This window comes from Lynx rufus, unplaced genomic scaffold (assembly GCF_022079265.1).
Source record: "Lynx rufus isolate CCGP_SWC_20201006 ecotype Redwood Valley unplaced genomic scaffold, mLynRuf1.p SCAF_19, whole genome shotgun sequence".
NCBI classification, from domain to species: domain Eukaryota; kingdom Metazoa; phylum Chordata; class Mammalia; order Carnivora; family Felidae; genus Lynx; species Lynx rufus.
This window is the reverse complement of record NW_025814833.1, coordinates 3,291,868-3,317,992: the sequence shown is the minus strand read 5'-3', so window position 1 is coordinate 3,317,992 and position 26,125 is coordinate 3,291,868. Positions and strand designations below refer to the sequence as shown.

The 26,125-nt window shown below is 36.7% G+C and overlaps 2 protein-coding genes across 3 annotated transcripts in view; both read right to left on the bottom strand.

Annotated features, from left to right (window-relative positions):
* The window catches only part of RNF128 (ring finger protein 128), a 114,852-nt gene extending 112,244 nt beyond the window's left edge, over positions 1 to 2,608 (bottom strand). Inside the window, exon 1 of the mRNA XM_047082142.1 lies at positions 2,203 to 2,608. Coding sequence (XP_046938098.1) covers positions 2,203 to 2,608 — 406 coding nt within the window. The remainder of the gene's footprint in view (positions 1 to 2,202) is intronic.
* Positions 2,609 to 12,379: 9,771 nt separating this feature from the next.
* The window catches only part of RADX (RPA1 related single stranded DNA binding protein, X-linked), an 86,669-nt gene continuing 72,923 nt past the window's right edge, over positions 12,380 to 26,125 (bottom strand). For both annotated transcript variants that reach the window (XM_047082084.1, XM_047082085.1), the window contains 2 exons: positions 24,011 to 24,172; positions 12,380 to 12,853 (listed from right to left, as the gene is read on the bottom strand). In XM_047082084.1, the coding sequence (XP_046938040.1) occupies positions 12,723 to 12,853; positions 24,011 to 24,172 (293 nt within the window). In that variant the 3' untranslated portion in view covers positions 12,380 to 12,722. The remainder of the gene's footprint in view (positions 12,854 to 24,010; positions 24,173 to 26,125) is intronic.

Below are 26,125 nucleotides of genomic sequence, written 5' to 3'. Positions count from 1 at the left end.
GAGAAACGGGAACCCTCTTGCACTGTTGGTGGGAATGCAAATTGGTGCAGCCGCTCTGGAAAGCAGTGTGGAGGTTCCTCAGAAAATTAAAAATAGACCTACCCTATGACCCAGCAATAGCACTGCTAGGAATTTATCCAAGGGATACAGGAGTACTGATGCATAGGGGCACTTGTACCCCAATGTTCATAGCAGCACTCTCAACAATAGCTAAATTATGGAAAGAGCCTAAATGTCCATCAACTGATGAATGGATAAAGAAATTGTGGTTTATATACACAATGGAATACTACGTGGCAATGAGAAAAAATGAAATATGGCCTTTTGTAGCAACGTGGATGGAACTGGAGAGTGTGATGCTAAGTGAAATAAGCCATACAGAGAAAGACAGATACCATATGGTTTCACTCTTATGTGGATCCTGAGAAACTTAACAGGAACCCATGGGGGAGGGGAAGGAAAAAAAAAAAAAAAAAAGGACGTTAGAGTGGGAGAGAGCCAAAGCATAAGAGACTGTTAAAAACTGAGAACAAACTGAGGGTTGATGGGGGGTGGGAGGGAGGGGCGGGTGGGTGATGGGTATTGAGGAGGGCACGTTTTGGGATGAGCACTGGGTGTTGTATGGAAACCAATTTGTCAATAAATTTCATATATAAAAAAAAAAACAAAAACAAAAAACTGAGAACAAACTGAGGGTTGATGGGGGGTGGGAGGGAGGGGAGGGTGGGTGATGGGTATTGAAGAGGGCACCTTTTGGGATGAGCACTGGGTGTTGTATGGAAACCAATTAGACAATAAATTTCATATATAAAATAAAAAAAATAAAACAATAAAATAAAATAAAATGCAAAAAAAAAGAATATCACCATAAGCAATCGAATGGAAATAATTTTTCAAACAAAAATAAAATGCCAAAGATACGTTTTTAATATTTAAAAAAAAATTTTTCTCAAAACTATCCTACATTTACTTTTAATATTTACTCCTGGTAACTGTGTATTAATTACTTGCTATAATAAATTAACACTTTATCTTAAAATAAAAAAAAAAACTCAGAACAAACTGAGGGTTGATGGGGGGTGGGAGGAAGGGGAGGGTGGGCGATGGGTATTGAGGAGGGCACCTTTTGGGATGAGCACTGGGTGTTGTATGGAAACCAATTTGACAATAAATTTCATATATTAAAAAAAAAAACTTGGGTCAGAAGTCTACTTTACTAGTTTAAAACTATTTATTTGGAAAGTGGCACTCTTTTACAAAACAAAAACAGTGATTCTTGGAAGTAAATTCCAATACAAATTTAATAAATTAGATGATTATATTTACTCAAGAAGTCATAAGTAAATACTTCTAAGGGAAATGTTTACTTTTAATGTAAATTCCAGTGTGATCCTATTTCTACCATGCTTTTTCCAACGTATAATTTTTTTAGAGAGTAGTTTTATATGTATTAGTCCCACAGATTCACATCTCACATGCATATAGCAGATAGTTGAATTCTCATTTCTGTAAACATTTTGCATACTTACAATATGCTATTGTTTACTCATAATAATGAATTAGTTTTGTAGCTACCACATAACTTGAATACATACAATCCTTTCTGTATGAGAAAATGAATCAAACTGAAAAGTGCAAATTAAAAATGAAATTAAAATATTTATGATTCCTTTAGGTATGGTACATTTTCTTAAAAAAGCAGTTATTTAGGGGCGCCTGGGTGGCTCAGTCGGTTAAGCGGCCAGCTTTGGCTCAGGTCATGATGTCACGGTCCGTGAGTTTGAGCCCCGCGTCGGGCTCTGTGCTGACAGCTCAGAGCCTGGAGCCTGTTTCAGATTCTGTGTCTCCCTCTCTCTGACCCTCCCCCGTTCATGCTCTGTCTCTCTCTGTCTCAAAAATAAATAAACGTTAAAAAAAATTAAAAAAAAAGCAGTTATATAATAAACAGTGAGAAAACTAATACAGCTAAGAAAATCATGAAAAAAAATAGGGCTCACTTCATGAACTTCTTTTGTCCTTGGAATAAATTAATTACAAATATTAAGTAATAAAGAAATTCCAAGTAGTGCTTGGCAAAAAAAAAAAAATTAAGTAAAATTGTTTTACAACATCATTGCCAGATCCTAGAGTAGTTCTAGATGGAAATACCATTTTAAGATAAACAAAGACATAAACCCTCTTTGGGTCTTGGTCATTACTTACCAAAATTTGCCATCTGTATTGTCTGGTTGCCAGTGTCTGGAACATTGTAAATCACAACAGCATCTGCATTTCTTCTGCCTGCTGCTTGAATTTTTTCTGAAAATGTACAATTACCTCTTTCTATCAGCGCAATCCAGGGACTGTTAGTATTAGTAAACTCAGTGTTGTAGTCACAGGCTTGGTAGTTATTGTTCTTAGGGATGCTCACCACCCCCATAGCAGTAGCCACTGGCGAAGCTAATCCATAAACACCACATTCACACGTCTCTATCGAAGTGTAGTTGCTGGTTTCGTTGTAGTAAGTCACAGTCACATAGGCATTCATTGAAAAAGACACTGTGATTCTAAATAAAAAGGTACAAATTATAAGCAACCAAAAACAACTGGACTTATTCTCCTGGTTCATTGCTTGTTCATTTGAGCATAAAATTTAAGATGTCTGCTGATATTTCCAGCTATCAGTCAACATTTGTCCACTCACGTCCCTGCTAAGCAGAAGTTTGAAATTTCAGTTGCAAGCTGGTAACTGATCTCCCCTCTAGCAACATAAGCTCTGAATACATCAGCTCTATTTCACTTTAGTTATCTACATTCTCCCTTGTCTGCTCCTCCTCCAACTGTACACACGTAACTTTTAACGAGGACTACCTTCGCAATAAATAACACCATAAACTTTATTCTACATGTCAACTTATCAGGATTGGATGACTTCCTGCACTGAGATTTTTTTTCTTAATGTTTCAGCTAATGCAGTTTAATAAACATGGAGTGGATTGGAATGAGGAACTGGACTCTTGGGAACCCCACGTGACCAGGCTGAAAGTCACCTCTCTCAGAATATCTAAAACACAAAACTGGTTTTCCAAGCCCTGCTGAAATATGTTATCAACCAGTTCTGCCAGAAATAAGTGAAGATCCGTAAGTTTAACTGCTATGGTAGCAGTAGAATTGATTTTAAAGCCCTTTACCCTCTTATTTCTTTGTGGAATTTTTCTTAACAGGCTCCCCAAGGAATATCTTCTGCCACTTTGTTCATTGAAAAGTAAACATATGTCAGTGGCTAGGGACCCTTTCAAGTACAATGCCTTGCCTGTGGTAGGCACTCAAATATTTGTTGATTGCCTGATACTTGAGTTGCCACATTCCATTAATTTTTATGTCCCATGTGTTATACTGTAACAAAAGATCAGTCAAGGTTTAATTTTTAACACTAAGTATTTTAAATTCTAGTTCTTTCAGATGTATAAACAGATTTATTTATGCCATTATTTCCTTTATTGTAAGCTCTGCTTTTAATCAGGAGGGCACTGATAAATATTGCTGAGGGTCAATTGGTTGAGGCAAGTAGCTGGGGTAGGGAGATTCCAATATGTGCTAAGGGCTGGTGAAGAAGTAGATAAATGGACAAGACAGAGATATCAGGAGTCTGGGCCAAGAGTCAGCAAACAAGACAAACAGGCATCAGGCTGTCAGAGAAGCAGAAGGACACTGGGTCAAAAGGAAGGCAGGCATGATGGTAGTCTGAAGTCCAAGGAAAGTAGTCTGGAATCAGACCACTAGAGTCAAGGGAACAGGACAACAGAAAACAGGAAAATAGGAGACGTTGTTTTTTTTAAATTAATTTGTTTTATTTTTGAGAGAGACAGGCAGTGTGAATGGGGGAGGGAGGAAACGGGAGAGAGAGAGAGAGAGAGAGAGAGAGAGAGAGAGAGAAAATCTTAGGCAGACTCCGCACCGTCAGCACAGAGCCCAATGCGGGGGCTCGAACTCACAAAACTGTGGGATCATGACCTGAGCCAAAACCAAGAGTCAGCTGTAACCTACTGAGCCACCCAGGCACCCTGGAGACACTATTGAATGAGATAATCAATGAAGCTATTTCTTCCCCTACTTCTTATCTGTCTTTAGGCATCTGACATAATAGTGTTGGAGTTGTCCCTGTGGGTGGGAACCAAAAGTGAACACTATTCAGAGGAGGGGAGGAGTTCAGGAAATCTGTAGTAGAACCTGATGAATAAAATCCCAACAGATGCACAATACAAATATAAACATTTCTATCATATTACAGCTGTTTATTACTCATCTGCATATCCTCCTTCCCCATATCTATTATTATAAGCACCTTACACATAGTAATCAGTTAATAATTATTCATGGAATTGAACTGAAAAGTTTAAAGGTCTAGGTGTATTAGCTTGTGATCTACTTAAGAATAAACTCAAATAGTTCATTATTTCGCTATTAGCACTATGATTTTGATGGTCAAATTCATAATAAAGCCTGTACTCACTGGACAAAGAAAACTATCAAATTGAAAACAGAAGTGTTATTATTGCCAAAAACCATTAGCTTTCTGATTGCTGGTAGACATTTATGGTAAATGCAACATCAGCATTCAACATGCAAATAATTAGTCAAGTCCCAGAAGTTTGATTTCACTTTTCCTACCAGTTATTGAATTGTTTCCAAAGGAAAAACTTCCCATGAAATAGTTTAAAAACAGATTAGTGAGAAGTGAGCTAAATCCATTAGAAATTTTGTTGGTCTTAACATACTAGTTACAGGTCTTCACATTATAGTTTTTGCTGAAGTCAAGTCATTAAAGGCCTTAAAAATGACAACTTCCCCATAACACCATGTGGCAGTGCTGGTGTATTAAAGAGAATTTTACTAAACTATTTAAAATCACTCTCTGGAGTGCCTGGGTGGCTCAACTGGTTAAGCATCTGACACTTTATTTCGGCTCAGGTCATGATCTCATGGTTTGTGAGACTGAACCCTGCGTCGGGCTCTGTGCTGGCAGCACAAGACTGCTTGGGATTCTCTCTCCCTCTCTCTCTGCATCAAAATCAATATGTAAACTTAAAAAAAATAAAAAAAATAAAATTTCTCTGAAGGTTGAAGTGCATGACTTTATATGGTAAAAGTATATATAAAGTGCATGACTTTATATGGTAACCAGCATTATATTCCTTGTATATAAGTGCATTTGTTTCCTTTTATGCCTTTAAGAGAGTTGCAACTGACAATCTTAGATTGATGTAGTTTTTCTGTTAACTCTTTTTTAAAGTTTATTTTTGAGAGGAGGGGAGGGGCAGAGAGAGAGGGAGACAGAGGATCTGAAGCAGGCTCTGTGCTGACAGCTGCGAGCCTGATGCAGGGCTCGAATTCAGGAACCATGAGATCATGACCTGAGCCAAAGTCGGACACTTAACTGACTGAACCACCCAGGCTCCCCTCTGTTAACTCTTAAGGTAATTTGCTGGGGCGTGAGTGGTCTAGTGCTTATTCAGTGATTTTAAAGTTTAGTTTATGGAACACCTACATTATACCCACTTGGAATTTTATTAAAAACGAAGGTTCCTGGGTCCTACTCCAAGTCATACTGAATCAGAATCTGAGGGAAATATCTAGGAATCCACATTTTAAATAAGCTCTCCAGGTAATTCTTAAGCACTTTACAATTGAAAAACTTTAGATCATACAACCTGGACATGATGAAAATCATATAGAATCTAGTTGTGGTTTTGACAGACTCACTGACATCTTTTTTTTTTCTTTTTTAAGTAGGCTTGAATGTGGGGCTTGAACTCATGACCCTGAGATCAACACCTGAGCTGAGATCAAGAATCAGATGCTTAACCGACTGAGCCACCTAGGCGCCCCATTTTATTTCAACCTCATTGTGCTTCAACTTCCAATCTATACTTGTCTTATCTACATATTGTACATTTACTCATTGTACAATCTATATTCCTATGTTTATCTGTATTTTAGGTGATATTCCGAACATTTTTGAAGTATATTACAAATCAAAAGTTTGCACAAGTGTTGGCTCTGCAACATCTAACTATTATATCCTCAGGAAAAGAAAAACCTCTCTGGGGCTTTTTGTTCGTTTACACAATAAAGGAGGTTGGATTTGAATTTATTTATCCGTAAGGCCTTTCCTAGATCTGACATGCCAGAACTCTATGAAAATAAAAGTTGTTTAAAAACTATCAATTTTTAAGTTTTCTTTCCTCTCAACACAATTCACGATGACACTGCATTGGGAGTAGCTGAATCCTGTAGTACCTAAACTGGAGGTCAAGGTATTGGGTAAAGCTTGAGCTCTAATAAAACTGACAAGTGCTTTTACACAGTACTGTATAGGGGCGCTTGGGTGGCTCGGTTGCGCATCCAACTTTGGCTCATGATCTTGTGGTTTGTGAGTTCGAGCCCTGCATCGGGCTCTGCACCAACAGCGTGGAGCCTGCTTTGGATTCTCTCTCTCCCTTTCTCTCTGCCCCTCCCCTGCTCACGCTCTCAAAAATAAATACACATTAAAAATTTTAAACAATAATATATATCGGTGTTTATCAAAATTGTCTGCACATTAGAATCACCTGGGGAGCTATTAACTACCTTGATGCTCAGGCTACACCCCAATCAGAAACTTGGGGGTGACACGTAGGCATAGTAATTTTTTTTTTTTTAAATTTTTTTTTTCAACGTTTATTTATTTTTGGGACAGAGAGAGACAGAGCATGAACGGGGGAGGGGCAGAGAGAGAGGGAGACACAGAATCGGAAACAGGCTCCAGGCTCTGAGCCATCAGCCCAGAGCCTGACGCGGGGCTCGAACTCACAGACCGCGGGATCGTGACCTGGCTGAAGTCGGACGCTTAACCGACTGCGCCACCCAGGCGCCCCGGCATAGTAATTTTTAAAACTTGCCAGGTAATACCATTAGGAAGCTGAGTTTGAGAACCACTGCTCTACATTATTGTTCAAACATTTAATATTATTGGACTTTTTCAATTACTTGCATCTTAACTACCTTAATAAATGTTATGTATCTTAGCAAAGGTACATTATCAATATTAATAAAGGCATAGAGAGGGGAATTATTCACCTCTTAGGCAAAGAACATTTCAAATTTCTCCATATGATTGAACAACCGTTATGGCAAACCCAACGTTTTAAAGATGAGGAATCACAGAACTGTGTTTCTAATAGAATACAGGTAACCCTTGATTACCTGTTGCACACTTCAAAATCTGTACTCGGTGATTCTAACTTGGTGTATGTTTCAAATGAATAAAAATTAATTTTAATATTAGCCCACACTGAATAAAAGAAATAACTGAGATCTGATATGACAAAACACTTGATGTCCAAAGTCAAATATGCCTAGGACTATATGACAGCAAAGATACATGAAAATCATCTACATTTTACTTGGTTACTAAGAAATTGCCTTTGTGATTTTGGGGAAGGGTGAGGAGAATTTTTTGTGTTAAAATTTTTTTTTTCTTTCAGTAAGAATTTGTTAAGAACTGGACCAATAGAATCAGGCAAGATGCCTGAATCTATATTTTAAGGTTATCTCTGAAACTTATAAGGACTATATCCACCTCTATTGATATCATTTATCATTCAGCCGGTCCCCTTGCTTTCACTTCTGCCTCCTGCATTAGTAGTATACACACTGGGCTGTTGGTCAGAGACCCAAAATAGTGGTGACATAAATGAGACAGCTTATTTTTCTCTCATGTAACAGCCCAAACAGGTAAGAAGTACAAAGCTGGTATGGCCTTGCCACGGGCCTAGTCTCCTACTAGCTGGTTGGGTTGACATCCCTAGAATGTTGGATCCAAGATGTCTCACTGTCATGCTCACATTTCAGCCAGCAGGAAGGGTGGGGCGGGGGGGGGGGAGGATGGAAAGGGAAAAGAGAGCATTCCTTTACAACCTTTGAGGAAATGGTTTAGTAATTGTACAGATCACTGATGCTCATTCCTGAACTTAGTGAGAACTTAGTCACAAGACCACATCTAGTGACAAAGAAAGCATGGGGAAGTATTCTTTATTGTAGGTAGCCATGCACCCAGCTAAAGATGGACAGATATATTACTACAGAAGAGTAGTTATTAGGGTCCAACTAGGAGTCTCTGGCAACCTCTTTATATCTATTCTCCTTCCAGGAGACAGTGACTGTTCCAAAACATAAATTGAATCATGATGTATATTGGCCATAAACCATTTAACGGCTTCCCAGTGCTCTGAAGATAGAAACTAAAAAACTAAAATCCTTATTATGGCCTATAAGGTTCTGCATAGCTTGCAGGAGCCTTTGTCTATTTGCTGGTCTCATCTTGTAAGCCACTTTCTGCACTTCAGCCATATGAGTTCTGACTCAAGTGCTCAAACACACATCCACTCCTTCAGGAAAAACTTTCACGGTGCACACCCCACTGCCCAACGTGGTTTCCTTTGCTTAAAAGATCTAATATAAACCACATATCTTTCCTTTGTAGCACTTATCTCACTTTTTGTGCAATTATTTGAATGTCTTTCTCCTCCACAACATTGTAAGCTGCATGACAATAGGGGCCATGTGTTTTTGCTTGTATAGTGCTGTGTTCCTGGTGCTAATCCCAGTGCTTGCCACAGAGTGGGCATTCACATACTTGGAGGTATGTTGCAATAGTTTGGCTTATTATTTTATGAGCCCCAGGATATGGAGAAGTTTATCTCACAGTGATTTGGTATACTACATGAAATTTTACTATTATTCAGACATTTTATTTTATGCACAAATGAGAGTTTAAAGAAATAAACCTTGAATTTATAAGCCTAACCCTATAATTTAATTGCTTTGGCAATTTTACATTAAATCATTTAGTCTTTTTCTGTTTTAGTTCCTCCACATACAAAATAGATATTAAAACCTTGCTAGGGGCAACTTCTAGAGCCTAAGCTACTAGGAGTCAGATACAATAATCTCAGAATCACATAAGGGATATTCAAATTCTTGAGAAAGTGTTGCTTTTCAATGAAGATGTGCCTATCATTTAAAAAAAAGCTAACATGGGGCGCCTGGGTGGCTCAGCCGGTTAAGCATCCAACTTTGGCTCAGGTCATGATCCCACGGTTCATGAGTTTGAGCCCTGCATCGGGTTCTGTGCTGACAGCTCAGAGCCTGGAGCCTGCTTTGGATTCTGTGTCTTCCTCTCTCTCTGCCCTTCCTCCATTCATGCTCACTCTCTTTCTCTCTCTCTCTCAAAAATGAATAAACATTAAAAAATAAAAAAAATAAAGCAGCTAAAATATTTTAGATTTCTTTTTTGAAAAAAAATCACTGAAAGGTGACAAGTTAGGAAGAACACTAGCAGTAAAAAAACACCTGGGATTAAAATACTTCAATTGTTTTTTGTTACAATGAGCTGCTATAATTGACAAATGGTCTAATCATATTAAAATGCTCTTCATAGAAAATCACATCTTCATGAAAGACATAGAAATAACACAAACACATTTTCAGTGTTCTAATAACTATATTAATAGACCCAAAGAATCGTAGAATTGGATGGGACCATTATTGTGCAAATTTTACAAATAAGGAAATGAAGGCCAAGCAGTTTAAGTGGCTTTCCTTAAAATTTCACAGGCACTTAGGGACAGACCCATGGCTAGCTTTAAATCTGTTTTTTCAAAATCTACTTTTTGTTTCTTATCATAAAGGAAAACAAAAACTTAGGGCTACAAGTGGTATCAACATAACAATGTAAGAATGAAGATAATATAATAAGTGGTAAGACCTGGACCAAGAAGTAAGTTTATATGCAATGTTCTTATTTTGGACAATAGACACAAATATAATATGACTTGACTAGAAAATAATCTCAAAGAACTGAAATCATCGGATAATATCCAAATCTTGTTTTGCTGATCATTTTTAATCTTTTTTTCCTAAAATTTCTTTACTAAAAGTAGTTGATTACTAAAATAATCTGGACCAAATAATACATATTTCACCTCCCATCAATTTACCTGCTAATTCTTAGGTAGCAAAGCTTAAAAAAGAAAAATAAAGGAAATGTAAAGGAAACCAGTGAAACAGTAACCAGTATGAACCATACAAATGATTTTATTTTAAGAGAGAGGGAGAGACAGAATCCCAAGCAGGCCCAACACCAGGCTTGATCCCACCACTGTGAGATCATGACCTGATCCTAAATCAAGAGCTGGACACTTAACCAACTGAGCTACTCAGGCGCTCCACAAAATGACTTTAGAATAACAGAATTCGTTACAATCAGCAGTCCATATTGGCAGAGGGTATATAGCTAAAAATATCAAATGTTATTAGTGTCACCCTTATTTGGTGATAAGGATGAGACTAATTTCTTAAAAAACCCTTTCTTAATAAGAATAAAATGAATGCAGGCTAATTCCCTGAAGAAAAAAAATGGCAGAGAGAACGTGCTCAAATTCTTTTTTTTTAATGTTTATTTTTGAGAGAGAGAGAGAGAGAGAGCAGGGGAGGAGCAGAGAGAGAGGGAGACACAGAATCTGAAGCAGGCTCCAGGCTCAGCTGTCAGCACAGAACCCGACACGGGGCTTGAACTTGTGAACTGTAAGATATGACCTGAGCCAAAGTCAGACGCTTAACCAACTGAGCCACTCAGGCACCCCTCAGATTGTTTCTTTAATAGCTTACCAAAGGATTTCAATGTGTATATCTCATGGTCCATCTAAAGTTAGAGACTGTGGTCCTCCAGTAGATTAATATTTCAGAATTTACTAATTGATTTATTGACATGAAGGTGACATTACAGTAATATATTTGTGTGTCTCTGGAACTAATGAACACATATTGTCATTTAAAGGTTAAGTTCTTCTGATGGTAGTTTGGTATTTTTCTTTGGAAACTGCTATCATAGGTATCCAATTTTACAACAACCAGAAATGTGGACACAGATGTTTAACTTCAAATATAGATAGAAACACTGCTAGAATATAAAATAAATCGCCAGGGAAGTTGTTTTTAAAGATCCTAAAACTTCAAAAATAGCCATATTTCTCATTAAATATGAGAACAGAAATTGTACCTGTTAAAGTGTGTAGTTTTGAAATCTCAGCCTGAGGTTTTTAGTCAATAGCTATTTAAGTATTAATTTTTTCCTTCCCCAACACTTATATGTCAGTAAAATTGAATTGCCTTTTAAAGTTTATAATGGTTTGGTGCACCTGGGTGGCTCAGTTGGTTGAGCATCTGATTTCAGCTCAGGTCATGATCTCACTGTTTGTGAGTTCGAGCCCCACATCAGCCTCCCTGCTGTCAGTGCAGAGCCCGCTTTGGATCCTCTGTCCCCTTTCTGCCCCTCCCCGGTTCATATTCTCTCTCTCAAAAATAAATACTTAAAAAAATTTTGCAATAGTTTCATACAAAAACCCAGATTCCATCTGATAAGTCTTCAAACCATATGGAAGAATCATATTGGCTATTTGGCAAGTACATGTAGGTCTGTTATAGGCCAAAAATACAGAGGAGAGACATCAAATACATTCAAAATGAGACAAGAGACCAGAAAAGTTATTGTGTTTTAACTTTAATAACACACTCAAAATTTTAACACAAGAAGGATTCACTATTTTAATTACCATTTAAACACAATTATAAAGAACAAAAGGCTGAACACATTTATGAACAAAGTACAACATCTATCTTTAGATTTGTGAGCTGCACAAAAACATTTAAAGTATACAGCATATGAAGTCACTGAATCACAGGGCTAGAAGAAAACCCCACAATTTAATTGCTGAACTACAATCAGATTGATCTTGACACTAAATATTTTTTCTCATGTGATGGTCATTTTGGCTCATCCACTAACCACATAGATGTCAACCACACGGCTTTGCAAATGTGGAATGGCAATTTATAGCTAAGATGAAGTAAAACAGATAACCAGAATAAAATCAGTTCCCTTAGTCACTGTTTTATATTTTCAAAATGCATACTTAAAATGTTAATATGAGATAAATTTTCACAAAACTCACATTACATGTACGAAAACTACAAATCAATACAGCAAGAATAGAGGCATATGTAGCCTCTGGCTTTAACCTCACACACTGGTCAAAATACTTAGAAATTCAAAGGATATGAGGTCACAATAAAGAGTGGAAAGCCTTAAGACAATTTAACACACTCATTGTAAAGTTCACCAAACTGAAGACCAAGGCAAATGAACCATAACAGTCCATGTGTGCTTTTAAAAATGACAGTAACTACCATAGTTGTGAGAAATGCAGGTTGACCGCTTTAGGAGAATTTAATCTTCAAATAAGCAATGCAAAATTTCCCATTATAGGTGAATAAAACTGAAAGCATGTTAAATGTTCAAGAGAAGTTACTTTTGTAAGTCAGGATGCCTTATGCTGAGGCTTTTGAATAAAGGAACACCACAAATAGAACAGTGAACACAAATTAGTACAAGTCAAGATAATAGTTATATAGAAGGTAAATTTTCTTGATACACAAAATCGGTTTTAATGAACTTTTCAGTAATGAACTTTAAATGAAGTGCATTAGCTCCAAACACAAGATGAACATGAAACCACTTAATAACTTTAAAGCTTATGTAATATTCTTGTCGAAAAACAGGTACTAAAATTACCAACAAAATGACAGAGTATCTTTAACGCAGTGCCCTCGTTATAACCTGTAACCAATTCATCTGCCAACTTTTAAGAAGTATTAGTTGGACTATAAATTTTGTGCAAGTAGACTTCTACCTTATTGTTACCCAAGTTACAGATATCCAAGATACCAACGATGTGCACTTTATCCAGTTTAGTTACAGCTTTGATAATATCACCTGAAAGTAAAAAGCAGATGGTATTGTAAAATACTTAAATATTTACTTGGATTTAGTATCACATAAGCTGACTTTCTCTTATTATAACATTAACACTGTCCCTCATCTTCTCTCTCTTCCCTCCAAATTATCACACAGTCATCAAAGTTACGTTATGCTAACTTCTGCACACAAAAGTGAATATATCAAACAGATGCCACTAATAATGTCAAGATACAGGCTGGTATTCCAAAGTCATATTTAGTTATTTACTTGTTAAATTTTTTTTGGTAAAGTCAGTCTACATGTTTTCAAGGTTATTTATATGGTGCCAAGTCAACAACTTATTGTTACACTTCAAGGAAGTACAAAAATAATTTTTTATATTTTGAAACATAATTATCAATTACTTACAAAACTTACAAGATATAAAGCAAAATATATATATGAAATTCAAGTTTCTTTTAAACTATATTTCCTTTGGGGGCACCTGGGTGGCTCAGTCAGTTAAGCGACTGACTCTTGATTTCGGCTCAGGTCATGATCTCATGGTTCATGGGTTCCAGCCCTGCGTCGGGCTCTGTGCTGGCAGTGCAGGGCCTGCTTGGGATTCTCTCCCTCTGCCCCTACCTCACTTGCTCTCTCTCTTGAAATAAATAAACTTAAAAAAATAAAAGAGATCTGGTTTGAAACTTAGCTTATTAAAAAAATAATAAGGTATATTTCCTTTGAAGTAGCTTTATTGACTAACACTTAGCATTGGATACTCTCAAGAAGCTTTATCAAAAATGGGTCAGGTGAGTGACACTGCTATAAATGGCAGAGTAGGCAATTTCAGGGCTGGGTCCCTCAACTAAAGCAACTCACAGGCTGGCAAAAACTCTCAGATCAACTTCTGCAGAACTCTGGAATCTATACACAAACTTAAAATGATGGGGGAAGGATTAATAAAGAAAGAGCTGCTGCACTGTGGTAAGAATGTGGTGCGGTACTTTACGTTGCCCACCTACTACCTGTATCAGCAGCAGCCATGAAGATGGCAGCTGGCTGCTAGTACCAGATAGTGCGATGCAGAACTTATTCTCAAAGATGTAGTTGTGTGTTTTGCCCTGTAAGGCAGCTCGCTCAAGGAGACATGAGGGCTTGCTTTCATTTCATCTGATTTGGAGCATTCCCATGACTGGGGTAGCTTCCCCAGTGGCTTTTGTTGAAAACACATTAAGACAAAAACATTAGCCAGACTAAAAAAGCTGGGGAGGAAGGGGCTGGGGAAAAGATATGTGGGGGAAATAAGGGCTTTTAAAAGCTTCTGTATACACTGGGGCATCAAGAAGGCTATATGTACACTCAGTGCTGGACGCATGCTCAGAAAAGACCTGATAAAAACTCCAATTGTTCACCTCTGGCTGATCATCAGGCTCCGCACAGCAGGAAGCGAAAGCTAAGACAGAGTTGTAAACAGCCTGGGTAAGCACTGAAGGGGTGCCGTGACACAGATCCAACTGCAAAAACTGGAGATAATGTTTTCCTTGGTTTCCTTTCTCGCTTCCAGGTGTTTAAGGAAACTCTTTCAAAACACTATCTGACAGCTACTAAGCTAATGGATCACAGACTTCAGTGGCTAGATAAAGACTTGATTTTAGATATGAAAAAATGAAATCATTTAGAGGTTAAGTAACTTAAGCAAAGTCACATGGTGATTCTAATGTACACAGTCTGGCTTTGAGGCATGTGATCTTAACCTTTGTATACTAGGGTTACATCTCTGAAATTGTGCCTTGGGGCACCTGGGTGGCTCAGTAGGTTAAGCACCCGACTCTTGGTTTCGGCTCAGGTCATGATCTCACAGGTCCCTGAGATCCAGCCTTGTGTTGGGCTCTGTGCTAATGGGAGTGGAGCCTGCTTGGGATTCTCTTTCCCTTTCTCTCATGCCCCTACCCTATTCATGCGCACATGCACGCTCTCTCTCTCAAAATAAATAAACATTAAAAAAAAAAAAACCCTGTGCCTAAAAGCCAGTGTTGGATCTAGGTTTTGTGGGACCTGAAGGGCATGCTGTTTATGAAAAATAATATAAAATACAAAAGAGTACCAAAGCAAGTGAGGGCTTTTCAGGCCTAGGCTTCAAGAGTATCACAATTAATTTTTTTAATGTTTATTTTTGAAAAGGAGGGAGGAAGGGAGAGGGAGAGGGAGAAAATGTGAGTGGGGGAGGGGCAGAGAAAGGGAGACACAGAATCTGAAGCAGGCTCCAAGCTGTTAGTACAGACCCCAATGTGGGGCTCAAACTCATGAACAGCGAGATCATGACCTGAGATGCTTAACCGATTGAGCAACCCAGGTGCCCCATGAGCTTCACAATTAAAGCCACCTCTGCTTGACATGTCACAAAATCTGATGAATGACTTAAAACTGTGCAAGTTCACTAATGCACAATGAGTATAATAACAACTGCTGCTACTGTATAACTTTCTTCTTCTTTGAAGGGGATGGACTTTAACCTAGATGCTTTGGAAAGATTTTGAGATGTCAAGATTTGATGCCAACAGAAACAACCCAAACCTTAATAATTCTAATTGTTATCATATATTGACCTTTATAAATAATGACTTACAGAGTGCCTGAAACATGAAGTCTAAGTAAATCTACTGTTTAGGTGAGGAGCTCTGCCTACTTGTGTTAATACTTTGAGCAAATGACAACCTCTCAATCTGTTCATCTGGTACTATATCACAGAATGTTGTGAGGATTAAATAGACTGTAAAGCACTTAGGATGGTGGGTGATGCACAGCAAGCACTCAAATTATCATCAACAATCAGTCTCTACTTAAGAAAACCTAGTATGAAATGAGGATGTTATTATTTACATCACATAGAGATTCTTTTAAAAGGACTACAGATTTTTACCTAAAAAATGAGTTTTTCTAAATTTCACTTTAAATTGTTAGTACTGTTTACAAAAATTGTACACTTTTAGAAATGTCACAAATACAAAAAAGTGAGACAAAGGCAGTGGAGTGTTCACTCCGTTTTCTTATGGGTGATCACGTGGGAAGACAAAGTGTCCTGGCATCTCTTGTTGCTAGGATGGGATCATGTAGGTAAGCTCTGGGAAATGAGAATGTGAGTAGAAATGATATGTCACTTCCACTCCAATGTAATTAAAAGCTAGTGTCTCCTTCATCTCTTTCTTCCTCTGCCTAGACAACCCTAGAAGCTACTTGTTCCTGCTGAAGCTGCAACAAGATGTAAGCAGACTGGATTCATGAATCACTGCTGAGAAGAAAGCTAATGTCTGATTGCATCAGACTCAACTTGAGCAAGAAACAAACATTTATTGTGTTAAGTCACAGAGACTTTGAAGTGGCTTTGTAACTGCAAAACCATCTAACCTATCTTGTAATACAGTACAGTATTCTTGCCTGTAAAAATAATATGGGAAACCCTGATTACATAGGGAATAATAAAATTGGTATTTTTACATGTGTTAAAGCTCTTCCATATCGTGTTTCTGAAATGTTTATCAATGGAGAAGTTAACTCATGCTTTCAAATAGGAAGAAGGTGTGTATGTATGTGCATATATATATGAAATGTTTATGTGCATTACATACACACTTTCTTCCTATTTGAAAGCATTGAGTTAACTTCTCCATTGATAAACATTTCAGAAACATGATATGGAAGAGCTTTAACACACACACACACACACACACACACACACACACACACACATATATCCTTGTAGCTCATAGTTAAAGATGATACCAATTAGGACATTATAGCAGTAAGCATTATTCAACACATGATTTGGGAAATAGAGCTAATTACTTGGAAAAAAATAAAGCTAGGTCCATTATTTCACTTTCCATACCAAAATAAATTCCAAATGGATTAAAATTTTAAACTATAAAAATGAAGACATATTTTTTTATATATATATATGAAATTTATTGACAAATTTGTTTCCATACAACACCCAGTGCTCATCCCAAAAGGTGCCCTCCTCAATACCCATCACCCACCCTCCCCTCCCTCCCACCCCCCATCAACCCTCAGTTTGTTCTCAGTTTTTAACAGTCTCTTATGCTTTGGCTCTCTCCCACTCTAACCTCTTTTTTTTTTTTTTTCCCTTCCCCTCCCCCATGGGTTCCTGTTAAGTTTCTCAGGATCCACATAAGAGTGAAACCATATGGTATCTGTCTTTCTCTGTATGGCTTATTTCACTTAGCATTACACTCTCCAGTTCCATCCACGTTGCTACAAAAGGCCATATTTCATTAAAAATGAAGACATATTAACAAAACCCTAAACAACCCAATTCAAAATGGTCAAAGGACTTGAATATACACTTCTCCAAAGAAGATATGGCCACTGAGCATATTAAAATATGCCCAACATCATTCATTATTAGAGAAATGCAAATCAGAACCAAAATGAGACACCACTTTAGGATGGCTGTTATTAAAAAACAAAACAAAACAAAAAACAGGGGCATCTGACTTCAGCTCATGATCTCACAGTGTGTGGGTTTGAGCCCTGCATTAGGCTCTCTGCTGTCAGTGCAGAGCCCACTTTGGATCCTGTTTCCCTCCCTCTCTCTCTCTCTCTTTCTCCCCCTCCCACGCATGTGTTTTCTCTCTCAAAAAAAAAATACACATAAAAAAATAAAAAAAACAGAAAATAACAAAGATTGGTGAGGATGTAGAGAAATTGGGATCTGTATGCATTGCTGGTGGGAATGTAAAATCGTGCAGCTGGTGTGGAAAATGGTTTGGTGGTTCCTCAAAAAGTTAAATACAGAATTACCATATGACTCAGCAATTCCAATCCTAAATATGTTCCTAAAAGAACTCAAAGCAGGGATTCAGATACTTATACACCAATATCCATAGCAGAATTATTCACAATAATTATTCATAATAGCCGAGAGGTAGAAACAACCCAAATGTCCATCAATAGATGAATGGATAAACAAAATGTGGTATATAGACACAATGAAATATTCTTCAGCTATAAAAAGGAATGAAATTCTGATATTACACACATGGATATTACATTCTGTATATTACAACATGGATGACCAAGTGACATAGGTCAGACTCGCAAAGACTATATGATTCCACTTATATGAGGCACCTAGAATAGGCAAATTCATAGAGACAGAAAGTAAAATAGAGGTTACCAAGGGCTGGGGAGAGGGGGGCAATGAAGAGTTACTATTTAATGGTACCAGAATTTCTGTTTGGGATGATAAAAAACTTCTAAAAATGGATAATGATGATGATTGCACAACACTGTCAGTGTACTTAATGTCACTGAATTGTACAATTAAAAAATGGTTAAAGTGGTAAATTTTATGTAAATTTTGCCATAATAAAGGTTATATGAGTACAAAAATGAAATTATAAAAGTACCAAAACCCACAGTGAATTAAAAAAATAATCTTGGACTAAGTGATGCCTTTCTGAGTATGACATAAAACCAGCAGTCACAAAAATAAAAGATTGATATATTTGAGTATATAAAAATAAAATTACTTAAAATACCAAAGGAAGCCTCCCACTGAACAAATTTAGTCAAAATGTGTAAAATTATTTGCAACACACAATAAAGGGTTAACTCTAATATACAAAGAAAACCTACAAATTAATAAGAAAAAGAACACTCACAGAAAGATGGAAAAATAAAACTAGCATACAAAATTCATAGAAAGAAGAACTATAACTGACAAACATTATGAAGATATTCAAGCTTAGAAATAAGCAAATGAAAACAATGATAATAATAACTTTTTGCCATTAGTCTGCCAAAGACTAACAAGAACAATAATACCTAGCATTTCTAAGGGTGTGAGTAAAGTGGCACTCTTGCCTTTGGTAAAAGTGTAAATTGGCATAAACTTTTTGGATGACAATATCTACAAAAATTTTAATGCCTACATCTTTTGAGTCACTGATTTCTCTTCCAAGTATTCATCTTACAGATATGTATGTAAGTACACAAAGATTATATATACATACACACGGAAAGATAGATAGATACTCACTGCAGTACTCTTTGCTAAGAGCCAAAATATTTGGAAACAATCTCAATGTTCATCACTAGGGGATTAAGTAAATTTTGGTACATCCACGCAGTGATGTATTTATAGGTATTAAAATGAATGAAGTATCTCTCTATATACTAAATATGAAAGATATCCAAGATATATTGTCAAGAGGAAAAAGGTGGTTATGGAACTATATGTTTACTATAATTCCATTTATGTGTATTTCCTTAAGACTGTGTGTGTGGGTGATCAAGTGAGATTTATTCCTGGGATGCAAGGGTGGTTCAACATTTGCAAATCAATCAACGTGATGCATCACATCAATAAGAGAAAGGGCAAGAACCATATGACCATTTCAACAGACACAGAAAAAGCATTTGACGAAGCACAACATCCATTCACGATTTAAAAAAACTCTCAACAAAGTAGGTTTAGAAGGAACCTCAACATAAATGCCATATATGAAAAACCCACAGCCAACGTAATCCTTAATGAGGAAAAAACTGAGAGCTTTTCCCCTAAGGTCAGAAACAAGAGAAGGATGTCCACCCTCACCACTTCTATTCAACATAGTACTAGAAGTCCTACCCACAGTAATCAGACAACAAAAAGAAATGAAAGGCAACCAAATTGGTAAGGAGGAAGTAAAACATTCGGTATTTGCAGATGACATGATACTATACGTAGAAAACCTACTAGAACTGATAAACGAATCGCAGGATACAAAATAAGTGTGCAGAAATCTGTTGCATTTCTATACAGTAATAATGAAAGCAGCAGAAAGAGAAATTAAGAAGACAATCTCATTACAATTACACCCAAAATAATAACGATACCTAGGAATAAACCTAACCAAAGAGGTGAAAGACCTGTACTCTGAAAACTATAGAACACTGATAAAAGAAATTGAAGCCAACACAAAGAAATGGAAAGACATTCCATGCTCATGGATTAGAAGAATACTGTTAAAATGTTTATACTACCCAAAGTAATCTACACATTTAATGCAATCTCTACCAAAACACCAATAGAATTTTTCACAAAACTAGATGAAAGAATCCTAAAATTTATATGGAACTGCAAAAGATCCAGAACAGCCAAAGCAATTTTGGAAAAGGAAAGCAAAGCTGGAGGCATCACAATTCCAGACTTCAAGTTATATCGCAAAGATGTAGCATTCAACACAGTATGGTACTGGCACAAAAATAGACACACGGATCAACAGAACAGAACAGAAAACCCAGAAATGAACCCACAACTATATGGTCAATTAATCTTTGACAAAACAGGAAAGAATATCCAATGAGATAGAGACAATGTCTTAAACAAATGGTGCTGGGAAAACTGGACAGCTACATGCAAAAGAATGAGCTTGGACCACTTTATTATACCATACACACAAATAAACTCAATATAGATTAAAGGCCTAAATGGGAGACCCGAAATCATAAAAATCCTAGAAGAGAGCTCAGGTAGTAATGTCCTGACATGGGCCATAGCAACATATTTCTAGATATGTCTCTTGTGGCAAGGGAAACGAAAGCAAAAATAAACTACTGGAACTACATTAAAATAGAAAGTTTACACACAACAAAGGAAACAACAAAACCAAAAAAGCAATCTACTGAATGGGGAAAAGACATTTGCAAATGACATATCCAATAAAGGGTTAGTATCCCAAATATATAAAGAACGTATAAAACTTGACAGCTAAAACTCAAATAATCCAATAAAAAATGTACAGAGGACATGAATTGACGTTTCTCCAAAGAATACCTATAGATGGCCAACAGACACATGAAAAGATGCTCACCATCACTCATCAGGGAAATGCAAATCAAAAGTACAATGAGATATCACCTTACATCTGTCAGAATGGCTAAAATCAACAACACAAGAAACAACAGGTGTTGGTAAGAATGTGGAGAAAAAGAATCCTTTTGTACTGTTGGTGGGAATGCAAACTGGTGTAGCCACTCTGGAAAACAGTATGGAGGTTCCCCAAAAAGTTAAAAATAGATCTACCCTACGATCCAGTAATTGCACTACTGGGTATTTACACAAAAAATTGAAAAACATTAATTCAAAGGGATATATGCACTCCTATGTTTACTGCAGCATTATTTACACTAGCCAAATTATGGAAGCAGCCCAAGTGTCCATGGATAGATGAATGGATAAAGATGTGGTATATATGTACAATGGAATATTACTGAGTCGTAAAAAAAGAATGAAATCTTGCCATGTGCAACGACATGGATGGAGCTAGAGAGTAAAATGCTAAGTGAAATAAATCAGTCAGAGAAAGACAAATATCATACGATTCCACTCATATGTGGAATTTAAGAACCAAAGCAAAGGAGCAAAGGAAAAAAAGAGACAGGCCAAGAAACAGACTCTTTTAACTACAAAAAACAAAATGATGGTTACCAGAGGGGAAGTGGTTGGGGGGATGGGTGAAATAGGTGATGGGAGATTAACGAGTGAACGTGTCATGAGGAGCACCAGGTGATGTAGGGGATAGTTGAATCACTATATTGTACACTTGAAACTCATAGAACACTCTGCTAGCTATACTGACTTTAAAAAAAGTGTGGGGTGGGAGAAATATATACTGTTATATGCAAAAATAATATTTTAAAGAATTCAAAGAATACTGATTATCTCTAGAGAGGAGATGAGTGAGCTGGCAGCAGGGGATGGGCCTGCCTAGGCAGGGAGGGGAACTTTCACTTTTACCCTATAACTTTGTGTGCTGTTTGAATTTTTGAATTGTGATCATATATAGCTTGTATAGTAAAAAAGAAAACAGGCTATAGAAATGTTTAAAAGGTGATACAAATGTTATACTATTAGCATTTAATTATTCTGTACTTATTTTTATCTTTCAGTTTGGAGTTATGGAAAGAACAAAAATATTTTGAATCTGACAGATCTGAGCTGAAATGATAGCTGTTACCCATGCTGGTGAATCTCTCTGTTTTTCATTCTAGCCATCTATAAATAGGGGATAATAATGTTTACCTTTCAAGGCTCTTAGTAGGATTATTTGTAACTTATGTAAAATGCCCAGGCACAATGCTTGGCACAGAGCTAAATGGATACTATTATTATTAATAATTCATTGTCATGAAAAACATGACATATTCTACTTGAAACAAATCAGATTTCTTTTTTTTTAAATATCAAAATTCTATTTTTTTATTTTTTATTTATTTTTTGAGAGAGAGAGCAGGAGAGGGGCAGAGAGAAAGTGGGAGAGACAGAATTCCAAGCAAGCTCTGTGCTGTTAGCACAGACCCGACACAGGGCTTGAACTCACAAACTGTGAGATCACGACCTAGCCAATATCAAGAGTTGGACACTTAACCAACTGAGCCACCCAGGTGCCCCATTTTTTTATTTTTCATTTTTTTTTAGTTAGATTGCTTTTGATTTTCTTGCCCTTCATGTCTCAAGTATTAACTGCTTTGGCAGAAGGGTACCAGGTTTTTTCATTTGACCATGTTAGTAACTTCTGGAGAAAAACTGGCACTAGCAACTAGTAAGTAGCTGAGAATTTTGCCTTGATATTTCATGCCAATAATAACATACATATAGCAGAAGAAATTTAATGGAAGTAGATGTTGTATGAAGTAAGAAAATGAGTATATAAATATTTAAACCATGTATTAGGGCACTAATTAAGAAATCTGGAATTTCTGGAAATCTAAAGAGCTGCATTGTAGGAAGTAATACTGCAAGTCAACTAATAAACTATTTCTAAAAATGAACTGAAAAAAAAATAAGACTCTTGTCAAATCAGATATTCAAGCTCAGTTTGCAGTAACCATTATTGCCAAGAGTTACTTCATCAAAAGGCATAGCTCATAAGACTTGTTGAAAAACAATATACACTCAAGAGTTTCATCAGCTTACAAAGACCCACCGCAAAATCCCCAGATAATAATGGCTGTCTTAGAAGCTCTTTTAAATGTAATATCCTTGTAAGCTCAGTGAAAACTGCTAGCAACTTTACTACATGCTTAGGAAGTACAAATGACAACAGGAAGTAGATAATTATAACTGGACACATAATTTCACAGGAATAGAGAAGTAATTTAAAGTTCAGTTTGTTATGTAGCAGCCTAAACAATTGGTTGGTTGAAGGGTTTCACTATTGGGATTACATAAGCTCCTAGCAGTCCTCAAGGAATCTATTGCATAGCACATGAATAACTAAACATTTATAAGAAAAAACAACCACACTATATTATGCTATGGAGGTATTAAAATTTCAGGCAATTTTAGGTGAAAGGACAAATCATCTCACCTGAGTTAAAATAAGAGCTGAATTTGTACTGCTCCATGTTCATACCACTTAAATCTAATGAACACTTACATTTAGAAATCTAGTATAAGAGAAAATTCTTAATGTATGCCTGGAATAAAAACCATTAATTTATATAATTTTATTTAAAAATATATTCTTGGGGCTCCTGGGTGGCTCAGTCAGTTAAGTGTTCAACGTTGGCTCAGGTCATGATCTCGTGGTCTGTGAGTTCGAGACCTACATCAGGCTCTGTGCTGATAGTTTGGTGCCTGGATCCTGCTTCAGATTCTGTGTGTCTCTCTCTGCCCCTCCTCTGCTCATGTTCTGACTCTCTCTCTCTCAAAAATGAATAAACATTAAAAAAATTTAAAAAAATATGGGGAATCTGGGTGGCTCAGTCACCCAGTTGACAGTCACCCAGTTCAACAGTCACCCAGTTGAACAGTTAAGCGTTCAACTTTGGCTCAGGTCATGATCTTGTGTTCATGAGTTCTAGCCCCGCGTTGGGCTCTGTGCTGACAGCTCAGAGCCTGAAGCCTGCTTTGGATTCTGTGTGTCCCTCTCTCTTTCTGCCCCTACCTTGCTCATGCTCTTGCTCTCTCTCTCTCAAAAATAAAAAAAAAAACATTAAAAAATTTAAAAAAATAAAAAAAATACTCTCATATATAAGTCTTGGGGTACCTTTGCCAAATAACCCTTTAAATTATATTAAATGTTAAGGCTGTAACTGGTTACATGGTAACATCTTAAGATTGGAACTGTTTACAATATTAATTTTGTTTTTGGGGTGAAAGGAATACTGAGATGCTCTTACCTGCAAGTGCTCTTGGCAGTCTGTCATTGCCAGGTGTTTCCTGTGGATACACACAGCTGTAGTTCATGCAGGTTAGTAATGTGTCGATTTGAGATGTACGGAGATCTTCTGGAGAATACATGGGCAGGAATGCAACATCGATTGCTATCTCATGGTTCAGTCCTGTTATAGAAAAACCAGTTTTTTAAAAGTGGGTTAATACATGAAGCTAACGAGGCCAGGTTTGCTGGTTTGATCCTGACATGTGCCAAACAGCTTCACACCTATAAAAGCATGATTTCAAATCTAGGAACTAAACCCTTTGCTGTGCAAAACTTTACAAATACATGCTACTGGTTGAAAGAGAAGACACTTCAGTGCAGTTTATCACCACTGCTGAAAATAACTATCCAAAATGTTTTACCTACTGATAGAAGGTTACAATTTTAATATCCAGAGGATGGCCTGGTCACATAAATGAAGACATGTAGAACACTTTCTTGGTTATTATGTGAGGGGCCATTACAGGATAGAACAATTCAGAGATAACTACTGGTTCCCTTATTGCCATTTGGACTTAGGGATGTATGACTCAAACAAAGCCAGGATGGTAGTGACAGGGTCCCATGTGTCCTCAATTATACATTACAAACTTCAATTACTCACAGAGGTCTAGAACAGGGGTCAGCAAATTATAACCTGGGGGGTCAAATCTTGCTTGCACCAGGCTTTGTACAACCCATGAGCTCAGAATGTTTTGTTTTTAATCTTAAATGGTTGAAAAAAATCAACAGAATATTTTGTGATACGTGAAAATTATATGCAATTCAAATTTCAGTGTCTATAAATATTTATCCCCAAAGAGCATGCACATTCATTTATATATTGTCTATGGCTGATTTCACTCTAAAACAGCAGAACTAAGTAGTTCAGACAGATGCTGTATGACCTGCAAAGCCTCAAACATTTACTACTTGGCCCTTTACAGGACAAATTTATTCCCTTGTACAGAACACACTTAAGGTTATCTTTTGGTTTTAGGATCTTATCTTTTAACAAATAGTACAGTATTAAGAGATGTAATCCTCTCTTCTGAGTCCATTGCTCATGCCATGCTTAAAATGGACAGGCCATTTGGTCTCATAACACAACTTTGGTTTCATACTTTTACAAAAGGTATAATCAATTCACCACCTTCATATCTGATATTCACCAGTTATTTTAACCAAAATCTGGGAATATGTATACTTCCAGTGCTATTAGGAGAGAAGTATTTCTCAATCTTAATTCCACTGTTGCATACTTCACAAGCTGGACACACTGTTGTCATTGGCGCTAGTGTAGCTGTGAGTCTCCCTTAGGTAGGTAAGGGAGACTGGATGGGCTGCTTCTCTGGAGTATGCCAGAATTTTAAGGAGTGTGGTAAGGTCTCCCCTCAGATGATTTTGATAGGTTACCTCCTCCTACCAAGATTCCATAAGAATCAGTGAATCACTATCATTTATATTAGTTCTCTAGATTTCATTTCTGTATTAAGTTAAAGCATTAGAGAGCTAAATTCTTGGATTACGTAATAATTAAGGCGAAAATATACTCCTTTACAGAAATGTCTTACTAAGATTTGACTATTATACTGATTATATATTATAAGGTTGATGTAAGACTCAATTATCTGAAGAGCAATTCCACATTTTAAAAAGGAAAACTATAGTTGCAAATATCCATACATTTGTTATTCTGTGCTATTTACACAAGAACTTCATATGGTAAATTCAGACTTGAGTTTTGATAGAGGAAAAAAATAACAGGCTTCCTATATATGAGTGTTTGTTTTCTCTGAAATAGAAGATACGTTTAGAGACTCAGGAGACATGATTTCTAATCATGGCCTGGGTTTTATCTAGCCAGGGGGTAGGACTAAATGATATCCAAACTTCTTTTAACTTTAAAGTTAAATACCTTATCAGGAATCCCCTTTATTTCTTCTTTCCAGAAAGCTCACAAAAAATTACTGCCAAATGGTAATTTAGTTGTTTGCAAGTACCTAATAAAACATACTTTTTCTGTTTCCTTTTAAACATTGTTTTGTTTTATCCATCTGTGGCTTATTTTTCCTTGTATTTTATCCCTGTAAAC